The 12829-nt window shown below is 43.4% G+C and overlaps 1 protein-coding gene across 2 annotated transcripts in view; it reads left to right on the forward strand.

Annotated features, from left to right (window-relative positions):
- Positions 1–12829, forward strand: part of SLC4A8 (solute carrier family 4 member 8) — a 90734-nt gene that overhangs the window by 13212 nt on the left and 64693 nt on the right. For both annotated transcript variants that reach the window (XM_050748715.1, XM_050748716.1), the window contains exon 2: positions 2929–3010. In XM_050748715.1, the coding sequence (XP_050604672.1) occupies positions 2929–3010 (82 nt within the window). The remainder of the gene's footprint in view (positions 1–2928; positions 3011–12829) is intronic.

Here is a 12829-nt window from a genome sequence, read left to right on the forward strand (position 1 = left end):
GTAATTAGCATATCTATCACTTAAAACATTTATTATTTCTTTGTGTTGAGGTTACTCAATATCTTCCTTCTAGCTGTTTGAAACTCTATATTATAGTCATCCTACTGTAGTATAGAACACTAGAACTTACTCTTCCTATACAGTTGTAATTTTTTATCCTTTAGCAAATCTCTCCCTACCCTCTTCCCCCTTGCCTTCCCAGTCTCTAATATTCTCTGTTATACTTCTTATTTCTATGAGATCAACTTTTTTTAGCTTCCACATATGAGTGAGAACATGCAGTGTTTAACTTTCTGTTCCTGGCTGGCTTCACTTAAGATAATGTCCTTCAGTTCCATCCATATTGCCTCAAATGACAGGATTTTATCCTTTTTATGGCTGAATAGTATTCCATTGTGTATATATGCCACATTTTCTTTTCTTTTTTTTTTTTTTTTGAGACGGAGTCTTGCTCTGTCGCCCAGGCTGGAGTGCGGTGGCCGGATCTCGGCTCACTGCAAGCTCCGCCTCCCGGGTTTACGCCATTCTCCTGCCTCAGCCTCCCGAGTAGCTGGGACTGCAGGCGCCCGCCACCTCGCCCGGCTAGTTTTTTTGTATTTTTTTAGTAGAGACGGGGTTTCACCGTGTTAGCCAGGATGGTCTCGATCTCCTGACCTCGTGATCCGCCTGCCTCGGCCTCCCAAAGTGCTGGGATTACAGGCTTGAGCCACCGCGCCCGACCATGCCACATTTTCTTTATCCATTAATCTGTTGTTGGACACCTAGGATGATTTCGTATCTTGGCTATTATGAATAATGCTGCGATAAACATGGGGATGCAGATATCTCTTTAATGTAGTGATTTCCTTTCCTTTGGATAAATGCCTAGTAGTGAGATTACTGGATTATATGGTAGTTCTATTTGTAGTTTTTTGAGGAACCTCCACTGTTCTCCACAGTGGCTGTACTAGTTTATATTCCCACCAACAGTGTATAAGGGTTGTTTCTTCTTCACATTCTCGCCAGCATTTGTTATATTTTGTCTTTTTGATAATAGCCATCCTAACTGGAGTGAGATGATACCTCATTGTAGTTTCGATTTGCATTTCCCTGATGATAAGTGACGTTGAGCGTTTTTTCATATATTTGTTAACTATTTGTTTGTCTTTTGAGAATTGTGTATTCGGTCTTTTAACAAAGATTTATTGAGCACCTATTATGTGAAAAGTCTGTGCTGGGTGCTAGGATACAGTGGCGAGGAAGATGGATGTAGTTCCTTCCTCAAGGAACAGAGGAGACTTTTTTTTTTTTGAGACAGAGTCTCACTCTGTCTCACTCTGTACTCATGCTGGAGTACAATGGTGCGATATCAGCTCACTGCAACTTCTGCCTCTCCGGTTCAAGTGATTCTCCTGCCTCAGCCTCCTGAGTAGCTGGGACTATAGGCATGCACCGCCACACCCAGATAATTTTCTTATTTTTAGTAGAGACGGGGTTTCACCATGTTGGTCAGGCCAGTCTTGAACTCCTGACCTCAGGTGATCCACCTGCGTTGGCCTCCCAAAGTGTTGGGATTACAGGTGTGAGCCACCACACCCGGCCAAGACATTTTATTACTAAGAGAATTGCAGTGCGCTGTGAGGGTATATAAATGGGGAACCTAGCTTAGTTTGGAAGTGGGGGTGCGTAATCAGGAAAGGCTTCTACGTAAGTGTGTTGAGGCTGAGATCAAAGAGAGGATGATCTTTTTGATCATTCTCAAAGGTGATGGCAGGTGGTGGGAGTGACAGGGAGAGAATGGTAGTTCCAGGAAGAGAGAGCAGCACTAAGTAAAGAAGGTGGGTGTGGTTCCACTAAAAAAAAAAAAAAAAAAAGCCTAATATGATTTAAAGGGTTGGAGCATGTAGTGAAGAGTGGATGAGAGAAGAAAATTAATTTTTTAGAGAAATTGCAAAGGAAGAAAGACTTGGTAAGAAAAGGGAACTAGCTACCTGAAGGCATATGGTAGGCACTCAAAACATGTGGAATGGATGAATAAGTAACTTTGAAACTTCACCTGTGGGCTAATAAATGATGATGCCATTGGCAGGAATAAATAAATGAGCACAGGGTGTTAGTTTTGGAAGGAAAGTTAGTTGGGTTTTAGACACATGGTTCTTGAGGTGTGGCATCCTAGTGGCTTATCAATTACTGAACCACAGTTTCAGATTGCAGTTGAAATTGTAAGTCTCAAGTAAGGAAAACAAAGAAGAGAGAGCTCTTTCTTGGAAATTACGGTTAGAGGAAGAAAAGGCCTAAGGATGAGACAGAGGAGGCCTGGTAAGAGGAGCAGGATGGAGAATTTCAAGGACAGTGTGTGGTAAACAGGCTCAAATGCTGCAAAGAGGCCAAGGAGACCAATCTACAGCAAATGGGACAACCTGCTTCATAGCACTTGCAAAATGCCAGCATGTTACACAGAGGTATAGATGGAGTGTGGAGGTGGAAAAGGCATGAGTTTTACAGCCACAAGACCTGGGCTCATGACATGTCCTAGTAATCCCAGCTGCTCTGGAGGCTGAGGTAGGAGAATTGCTTGAGCCCAGGAGTTCAAGGCTGCAGTGAGCTATGATTGTATCACTGCAATATAGCCTGGTTGACCCAGTCTCTCTCTCTCTTTTTTTTTTTTAAAGACCTAGGCTCAGTCCTAGGTCTGCCTTTTATGACATTTGTGACCCTGCGTCATCATTACTTAATGTTCTCTGAGTCTCAGTCTGCTCATTTATAAAATGAGAGAGAGAATGGCTGCCATATTTGCATCTAAAAGGTATTGTGAAGTTCAGATGTAAAAATGCATGTAAACCATTGTATTTTCCCCATAAGTATCTCAAAAGGATCTGGCATACACAAGATTTGTATATTTCAATGAGGTATGTGTATTACTGTGACTACTTATTTGTGTTTAAACAGAGACCAGATGAAGAAGCTGTGGTGGATCAGGGTGGGACCAGTACAATTCTCAACATTCACTATGAAAAAGAAGAGCTGGAAGGTAAGAACTGCTGTGATGTGTAATCAGGGAAATTGGTGAGGGGCAGCCTGGTGTGGGAAGACCTGGCTCTGTGTCCTAACTCTTTCTCACTAGCTGTACCACCTTGGGGAAAAATCACTTGATTTCCTTTAGCCTCAATTTCCTCATCTGGTAAATATAAGTGGGGATACTAATACCTGTACTACCTTATAGGGATATCATTAGGATCTAATTGCCCACATAGGGGATAGTGCTTTGAACACCGTGAATTCCAATATAAATATTAACAAATTACATGTTCTTTGAGAATGTGATGTACTCAATTCAGTGCGTTGATTCTTGACAACTGCCTGGAAATACAAATATATACAAAACTTAAAGAGAAAATAAAATACAAATAGTTTTAAAAACTCAGTTTGGGCCGGGCGCGGTGGCTCAAGCCTGTAATCCCAGCACTTTGGGAGGCCGAGACGGGCGGATCACGAGGTCAGGAGATCGAGACCATCCTGGCTAACCCGGTGAAACCCCGTCTCTACTAAAAAATACAAAAAACTAGCCGGGCGAGGTGGCGGGCGCCTGTAGTCCCAGCTACTCAGGAGGCTGAGGCAGGAGAATGGCGTAAACCCGGGAGGTGGGGCTTGCGGTGAGCTGAGATCCGGCCACTGTACTCCAGCCTGGGCGACACAGCGAGACTCCGTCTCAAAAAAAAAACAAAAAACAAAACAAAAAAAAACTCAGTTTGGCTATAAAACCCTATTTTTATCCCATTTCCAAAATTTACTGTTTCTATTCTAATTATACCCATTTCTGCCTGGTGTTTTCATCTAAACAAGAGGGAAAACAGGAACACACCTGTGACATACTCTGGAGTTCATAACATCAAAGTTATGTAAAAGCCCAGCTGAAGTGGAAAGGAAGGAAGAGACATTTTGGATGACCCACTCTATCCAGTTTACCTTATTTCAGCTCTTCCTTTCTCTACACCTCACCCCCGGCTCCCCACATGACTGTTGTGTGGTGTCCTGCTTTCCTTCTTCCCTTGGGGACTAGCTGGTGTGTTAGGAGTGTTAGGAGTTGGACCCACACCTGGCCATGGTTTTCTGATTATCAGTGTTGATGCTCAGTTTCATTAGAGGAAGGCTCATGTCCAGTATAGCTTTAATGAGAAGCCACATTTGGCTCAAAAGCCTTTGTGAAATCTCTGCAGCATCCCCTGCAATGTTGAAGGCTATGAAACAGCAACTTTCTGATGCCTGAGACAGCATGTGAAATGTTCTCTCTGTACTGCCTGTTCCCGTGACAGTTTTTTCATCAAAGTTGTACAACCTTCCAGAGAAAACTTGTCCTTTTGATGGGGAGAACGGAAGCTGTAGAGGCTGACTCAGCCTCTGGGTCTGTTACCATGAGAACTGATGGTGGGTGGCTCTGTGGAGGTCAGTGGTGTTTGGGTATACCAAGGTGAAGTTTTCCAAGTTATTTTGACCAAATGGAAGAGAAAATGTGAGTTGCAGCAGTTGGGAGGGAGTGGGAGAAGGAAAGGGTGTGGAATGGAAGGCTAACATTTATTGAATGTTAGGCATTAGATTAGGCACCTTATACAAGTTGTCCTTTTCATCTTCATAGCACCCCAGGCAGGTAGGTATCATTATCCCTATTTTACACATGAGGAAACTGCTCAAGATCATCGAGCCTAAAAGCAAGTGAGGCTGGGGAGAGAATCCTGCTCTTTTCATTCTGCCACACAGCCTGCAAGGGAGGACAGTAACTATCATTAACCACCCAACCTCAGTATCTTGCCCCATCAAATAAAATTTTTGTATGTTGCTCTTGCCTTTTCTTCTGTTCTGATAATCCCGGGATCTCTCTACCCTCTCGTTGCATCTTGGGGCCACGTTGCTGTCAGTTTAGTTGTCCTATAGCAAGCACCATTGGACCTTTGCCCTCAGCAAGGAGGTAACCATTTATGAACACTCTTGTCTACTTGGGAGTAGAATAAGAAACCTGGACAAGCTCTCTTGAATCTTAATAACTGGTTCCATCCATGGAGATCAGGCAGTGGGAGCAGCTTCTCCAGATGACATCATCTGTTCTTTATGCATGTTCTACTTTGCTAAAAAAGAAAGCCTCCTATGATGATAGCCTTACTAGTGCATAGTGTGCTGGGAGATGGTCCTTTGTACACAGACTTTTTTGAAAACTAGAAGCTTATTTATGTTAACACTTAAAAAAAAAAGCATTACATGCAAATAGTGGACAAGCTAGAACTGGATCTCAGGCCTGATGTGCTTCTAGACCAGCTCTGGAGAAGAGAAGAGAAAGTTGGGATTTGCTGTAGGGTTGGCTGTGCTGTGGGTTCCACCCAGACTCACTCTGAAGGCAGCCCTAGGACTCAATGAGGCTGTTCTCAGGGTAGTGTTATCTCTTGAAGGCATAGAATAAAATGAGTACCATTTTGATGGAACCCAGAAGCAAATTGTGTTCAGATTCAATATGCGTGCCATGATACAAGGTTCTGTGGCTGCAAAAAAAATCTCCAGGTCTTCCTTCCCCTTTATTTCATACCTTCTGCCCACATGACATAAACTATAAATCACTGCCTTACCCCATTTTATTTATTTATATTAAACAACAACCTCTAGTCCAAGAATATGAGTTTTTTGTTTTTGTTTGTTTGTTTTTTGAGGCAGTCTTGCTCTGTCACACAGGCTGGAGTGCAGTGACCCAGTCTTGGCCCACTGCAGCCTTGACCTCCTGGGCTCAAGTGATCCTCCCACCCCAGCCTCCCAAGTAGCTGGGGCTACAGGCATGTCCCACCATGCCTGCCTATCCTTACCCCATTTTAAGAACTATTTCTGAGATTTAGTCTGTGCACATTGTTAGAAACTTTCTAAGTGTGGGTCTTTTTGCATAAATTAATTCTATCAGTAAGAGAAGTTGGATTAAGCCATTATGTTGCTTTTTTTTTTTTTTTTTTTTTAAATATGTGGGAAGAGTCAAAAGCAAACATCAGAACACTTTCCAAAGATAAACTCAAGAAGAGCAATAGTCCATGATGTGCTTCAGTGGACTTTCCCAGTCCCAGAGGAACAAGAGGCAGTTGCTTTAGTTAGAGGAATGGCTTTTTCCATTTTTTCCGGCAGATCATTATTCCAGATTAACTACTAGATTAATGAACTCTTCTAATATGTTTTTAACAGGGGTAAGAGCCATTTGGTCATATTTATAACTTTTAAAAAGGCTTACAGCTGCTTGACATGTGAGATTCACCTCCTCAGTTACTGACTTTGAGTTAACCTATGAGCCCAGAGGAGCCGAGCACCTTGTTGTATGTGCTAATGAGCTCAGTGTGAGTGCTGGGTGCAAAAAAAAATCTCCAGGTCTTCCTTCCCCTTTATTTCATACCTTCTGCCCACATGACATAAACTATAAATCACTGCCTTACCCCATTTTATTTATTTATATTAAACAACAACCTCTAGTCCAAGAATATGGGTTTTTTGTTTTTGTTTGTTTGTTTGTTTTTTGAGGCAGTCTTGCTCTGTCACACAGAACACTTTCTGGGCTTGAGTTAACCTGTAAGCCCAGAGGAGCTGAGCACCTTGTTGTATGTGCTAATGAGCTCTGTGTGAGTGCTGGGTAAACAGTGTGCATGTACTGCATTGTACCTTGGTAGGCCCAATCTCCATTTGCAGGGTAGGTCAAACCTATGGTTCCTGTCCTGCTTCACATGATTCATTGCCAGTTCACTAAAGATTGCTCTCTGCATGTGTATATGTACTTATTTTTTAAATATACAGTAAAATTACATCTTTCCCGTAATTTTCACTAAATTGGAATACTTTATTTGCACGCAGATAGTTCCAAAAGACTAGGTTTGACCCTTTTTGGAAAAAAGAATAGGGAGTTAGATGGGAAGAAATGGGATTTGGGCGAGTTGGTAGGTAGAAGAGCGGGGCAAAGAGCGGTTGAATGGCCAACAAAGTGACCACAGAATTAGTTTAATGAAGTCACTGGATGGCCAGATTCCAGTTAGATGGACTGGATTTTATTGGTGCTATATTCATTTCCTAGTGTCTGTTTGTCATCTTTTCTGCCAATTTTTCTCACAAAATCCAAATCCTTGCTTTAGAACCCCCACACTATAAAATGATGCCTGATTTTCTAACAGCCACTTGGTCCTTCTTAGCTCTGACCCCCTGCCGAACTTGACTTCTTTTTTGCCTGTCTCTCTGATATTTTCAAAAGGCAGGCATTGTGATTGGCTAATGTTCATGAGAATTGATTGTACTAAAGTAAGCTTTACCTTACTTCCTACAGAACCATTCAAGGCATCTACAGGATGTCTTCCCCATTATGCCTCAAACATACATAGTGGGAATTTAGATACCAAGCAAAACCATATATTATTCAGTCAGCAAACATTTACTAAGCCCCTTCTGTGGTACCTTTCTGCAGTAGTAAGTCAGGACAGTGAGAACAATTGGGCCATCGTGTCTTTTCTGAAGAATAACCTAGCCTGAAACTTTCACAGGACTTGAACGTTAGAACCTGGACTAGCCATCATCTGGACAAGCCCGGGAAGTCATTTGGTCTGGCCTCCTTGTTTTACTTTAATAGTGACAGTGAGTAATGTAAACCAGTAACATGGAATCTAATAATGCAGTTTCTAATATCCAATCACTGCCTCCTCAGTTTCTCCTTTAAAATTAAATAATACTAGCCATATACCAGCGTGAGCCCAGTAGAAGTATTTGGAATGGGCTCAAGGAGCAAGGAGAAGTAGAGGTTCTAGCCTGGCCAGTAATCCTTTGCGGGATTTGTTGGGAAGAAGAAACCCATGGTTGGGATGTCTCTATTGAAGAACTGAAAGTCACCTCTCACTGAGGCTGTTCTTAACCTAAGCCCAGCTCTATCTAGCTGTACTAGATTTTACAACACCCAGGTCATCATTTTAGAGGCCAAAGTGGTTGTTTAGTTTTAAATTTTGTTTTGTTTTGTTTTGAGGCAGGGTCTCACTCTGTCACCCAGACTGAGTGCAGTGGTGCGATCATGGCTCAACCTCCTGGGCTCAAGTGATCCTCCCACCTCAGCCTCCCAAGTATTTGGGACTACAGGCATGCTCCACCATGCCTGTGCTAATTTTTTATTTTTTATAGAGGTGGAGTTTTGCTATGTTGCTCAGGCTGGTCTCAAACTACTGAATGCAAATGATCCTCCTTCCTTAGCTTCCCAGAGTGTTGAGATTACAGGTGTGGGCCTCTGTGCCTGGCCTGAAGTGGTTGTTCAGGATCTAATTATGCTTTTTACAGCCCATAGATTCTTCATGAACTGCTGCTGCCTGTTTTTCTGTCCTTGTACATCTCCTTTCCTTCCCTTTTCTACCTTGTCCTGGCCCGACTGGCCATCGTTTTGCCTCAGAACCAGCTCTGCACATTCCCACCTTAGGACCTGTGCACTTGATCTTCCCCCTTCTTGGAACACTCTTCTCCCAGGTCTTCTCATGGCCTCTCCTTCTTATCACTCAGATGTCCCCTCTAATCATCTTAAAGTCTCCCTTCTCCATCCTACCCCTTTCCCTAGACACTCTAGCATTGCACCGTATTTGGTTCGTAGTAATAATCAATATTTAAATGTTTTTTTTTTTGTTTTCATTTCTGACCTCCTCCAACCAGAATATGTGTCCTGAAAACTTTGTTCTGTTCACTGTTGTATCCCCAGCCCTTGGGACAGGATCTGGCACAATTGCTTGACTCTAGTCTGCTGCTAATGCCACCTGGGTTGGTCTCAGTAGTGTGCTACAGGGATTTCATTAACATACTATAATGGAACATAATGAGTTAACAAATGATATTTTATTAAGATGGTATTCAATTTAGTATTTTCACTCTATATGCTTTTTATAGTTTATACTGATAATGTCAGGGTCTGGAATCCCACATCTTAGCAGATGACCTCCTCTGGCTCTATATTTCTGTTTCTATGAAGTTGCAAGATGACTCCATTATGTTCAGAGATCTGCCTGTTAAAAATGACCTGAGATATACACGAGGCAACAGAAGACTCTCCTGAGACAGGAGGGTAAGAAGTGCAATTCCACCGGATACTAAACATTTTATCCTCCTGCCTCTTAACATTCTAGCAGATCTCTGATCATCTTATCCTCTAATCCTTACTGTTTCTTTTTTATTTTGCTTTATCACTTTGGAATTTGGAAAACAGAGAGGTCAAATAAAAGGAGAGACAAATAGAGAAAGGTGTTAGAGTGGCACGCAAGGCACTTTAACCTGACTTGGAAGTGGAGAGCACTATCAAGGAAATTGAGTGCAGCCTTAGGAAACCCCATTGCTGGGAAAAGAAGAAGATAAAGAGTTGGCAACTCTTCCCATCAAGTCTCCTTCTCGGGGAAGTCTTCCTGATGAAGCTCTCCATTCTCAGGTCAGTTAGGACTTTATCAGCCTCCCCATGCCCTGGTGAGTACTTTATTTGCCCTAAACACATTCACTTTGGTTACATGTTCCTTTTGTGGCCCCTTTCAGGTCAGAGTCAGAGGCCCTCTTAGGTCAGATTATGTACTCCTGAGGAGGTCCTAAGGGCTTATGCTCTGCAGGGAGGTACTTAGGAGATATTCTATTTGCTGAAAATTTGTGGAACAATGACCATATGTGAAACACTGTGCTTGATTATGTAGGCATTCTGAGAGAAAGGTCTAACTTGGGACACTGAGGAAATTGCAAGTGAAGAGTGGATAATAAGAGAGATAGCTGCTTAACTTTGATGCAAAGTAGAAAAATAAGTACATGAGAAAAGCGCTAACCAAGGGTGCTGGGAATCTGCCTATCTATCTATCTATCTATCTATCTATCTATCTATCTATTTAGAGATAGGGTCTCATTCTGTCACCCAGGCTGGAGTGCAGTGGTAATGATCATAGCTCATAAGCTCATGCAGCTTTGAACTACTGGGCTCAAGCAATCCTACCACTTCAGCCTTCCAAATAGCTAGGACTACAGGTGCACACCGCCACACCTGGCTATCTTTTTTTTTTTTTTTTTAATACCTTTTGTGGAGATGAGGTCTCACTGAGTTGCCCAGGCTGGTCTCAAACTCTTGGCCTTAAACAGTCTTCCTGCCTTGGCCTCCCAAAGTGTTGGGATTACAGGCTTGAGCCACTGTGCCTGGCCTGGCACTGGGAATTTAAAGGAATGAGGCAGCACATCTGATGGGGGAAATCAGAAATAATACCAAGAAGGAAGATGTATTTGCAGTGCATCTTGAATAAGTGAGCCAAGCCAATGTTTAGAAAACATTGGCACTTTTGTGGAATAGCAGTTTGATTCTGGTAGAGAAAAGAGTATGAGGTGATGGTGGGTACAGCAGTCAAGGCCATGAGGAGGAGATGGAGTCAAAATCAGGCCATTTGGTTGCTGAGGTACATGGCAGTTATACATCTCTAGATTTCTTTCCCCCCAGAATGTTGATTCTCTGTGAGCATGTGGGATTTTCATTTTTTATTTTTTTGAGTCAGAGTCTCGCTCTGTCACCCAGGCTGGAGTACTGTGGTGTGATCTCTGCTCACTGCAACCTCTGCCACCCAGATTCATGCCATTCTCCTGCCTCAGCCTCCCAAGTAGCTGGGACTACAGGCACCCACTACCACGCCCAGCTAATTTTTTGTATTTTTTAGTGGAGACGGGGTCTCACCATGTTAGCCAGGATGGTCTCGATCTCCTGACATTGTGATTCGCCCGCCTCGGCCTCCCAAAGTGCTGGGATTACAGGCGTGAGCCACGGCGCCCGTCCGGGATTTCTACATTTTATTTCTCTTGAGCTCATTACTCAATTCTTGAGAGGTCTTTCATTTTATTTTCCCACTGAATGTATAATTTGTATTAAAAGTATAAAAGACTAAAAAGGAGATTGAGTACTGAGCATGAAGGTCCTAAATTCATATGGGTGAGCCATGCATGATCAGAGCTGTAACTAGGAGGATTTGTTTGCAGGGTTAATTTAATGTGAGAGACAGGAAGGGGCCCCTACTTTGTCAAAGTGGGAGTTTTGATGGCCCTAATCTATAGAAAGTACAGTGAGAGAGAAAGGGAATAGAGTTGAAAATCTAAGGTAATGCTCAGGTTTCAAGCCTAGGAAGTTGAGAAAATGGCAAGGCCATGAACAGAAACATGGAATGAGTATAAGACCGATTTGAGATGGAGGATGGTGAGTTTGCTTTGTGACATGTTAATCATTGTAGATAGAGATTTGAAGGTCATTTGCAGAAGTGAACTTTGAAAATAGAAGAGTGTTTAACACTAAAAAGAGAGAAGAAAAGGGCCAAGGACAGAAACCTGAGGAGCTTTCCTTTGGTGATTTGTTGGGGGATGGAGCAGCATAGTCAGAGTAGTGCAAGTGAACCAGGGGAGGGCAGTGGCACCGGAGCTCAGGGAACCCAGAGCATCCAGGTGGTTTGGATACTGCCTGCAACGTGTGGGCTCTCAAGAAAGTCTTTTGAACTAAGCTGAGAGAGATGTAAGATGATAGAGATTTGGTGAATGAGTGGTGTGGTGGCCCTAACGAGGGAAGCTTCAGCACAGACTGGGATCAGAAGCCATATGCAGAGGCTGTGGAACAAGGAAGTGGTGAGGAAAGGGAGTCAGGCTGTGTCTGTTTTTGGAAGTGGTTTGATAGAGAAGGAAAGAGGAAACAGCAGAAGCTTGGGAGGGTAGCACTGCTTAGGAAGGTTTCTTTTTAAGAAGTCAGGAGAAACCTGTGGCAGGGATGGATGGAAAGGAGAGACTGAGGATAACAGAAGCAACAGGACATTAGAGGGGTGGGAGGCAATGAGATAGAGAGTCATACTCATTAACATACCCAGCTTGGCAGAGGAGAGGGGGCCAGACTGAGGAAGAGAAGAACTTCTTCCGTCTCTTCTCAGGAAAAATTGAAGTGAGGGTTGGATGTAGTGGTTCACACCTGTAATCCCAGTACTTTGGGAGGCCAAAGCAGGGGAATCGCTTGAGCTCAGGAGTTTGAAACAAACCTGGGCAACATGGCAGGACCTTGTCTCTACTAAAAATCAAAAAAATTAGCTGGGTGTGGTGGTACACACCTGTGGTGCCAGCTACATGGGAGGATCACTCGAACTTGGGAGTTCAAGGCTGCAGTGAGTGGTGATCATACCAGCACACTCTAGCCTGGGCCACAGAGTGAGACCCTATCTAAAAAAGAAAGAAAAAAAGAAAAGAAAAGAAAAGAACTGAAGCAATGTCACCTGCTCTCAGCAGGAAGGAAAGTGGATAAGGTTGTGGATTTGAAGACAGTGGCTAAGGATTAGAACAGCTCCTTTGGTGGAAGATGTGGGGAATGGGTCTGAGATCTAGAGTGCTGAGCAGCAGTAACCAGGCAGAAATGGGAGAAGACCAAGGCATGGTGCCTTGGGCATGGGAGCATCAGCAGCCCCAAATTCTGGGCTTCAGGTTTGGCAAGAAGGCAAGGGGAGGCCAGGTAGAGGTGACAGAGACCTGGAAATCTGGATCAAAACAAAAGCAGGCTTATAGAAGGAATGAGGCCAGATGTGGTGACTCCTGCCTGTAAACCCGGTGCTTTGGGAGGTGGAGACAGTAGGATTGCTTGGGGCCAGAAGTTTGAAATCAGCTTGGGCAACGTGGCCAGACCCCGTCTCTACAAAAAATTGAAAAATTAGCTGGGTGTGGTGGTACACACCTGTATTCTTAGCTACTTGGGAGACTGAGGTAGAGGATTGCTTGAGCCCAGGAGTTCGAGGTTGCAGTGAGATATGACCAGGTACTGCCTGGGTGACAGAGTGAGATACTGTCTCAAGAAGAA

This window comes from Macaca thibetana, chromosome 11 (genome assembly GCF_024542745.1).
Source record: "Macaca thibetana thibetana isolate TM-01 chromosome 11, ASM2454274v1, whole genome shotgun sequence".
NCBI classification, from domain to species: Eukaryota; Metazoa; Chordata; class Mammalia; order Primates; family Cercopithecidae; genus Macaca; species Macaca thibetana.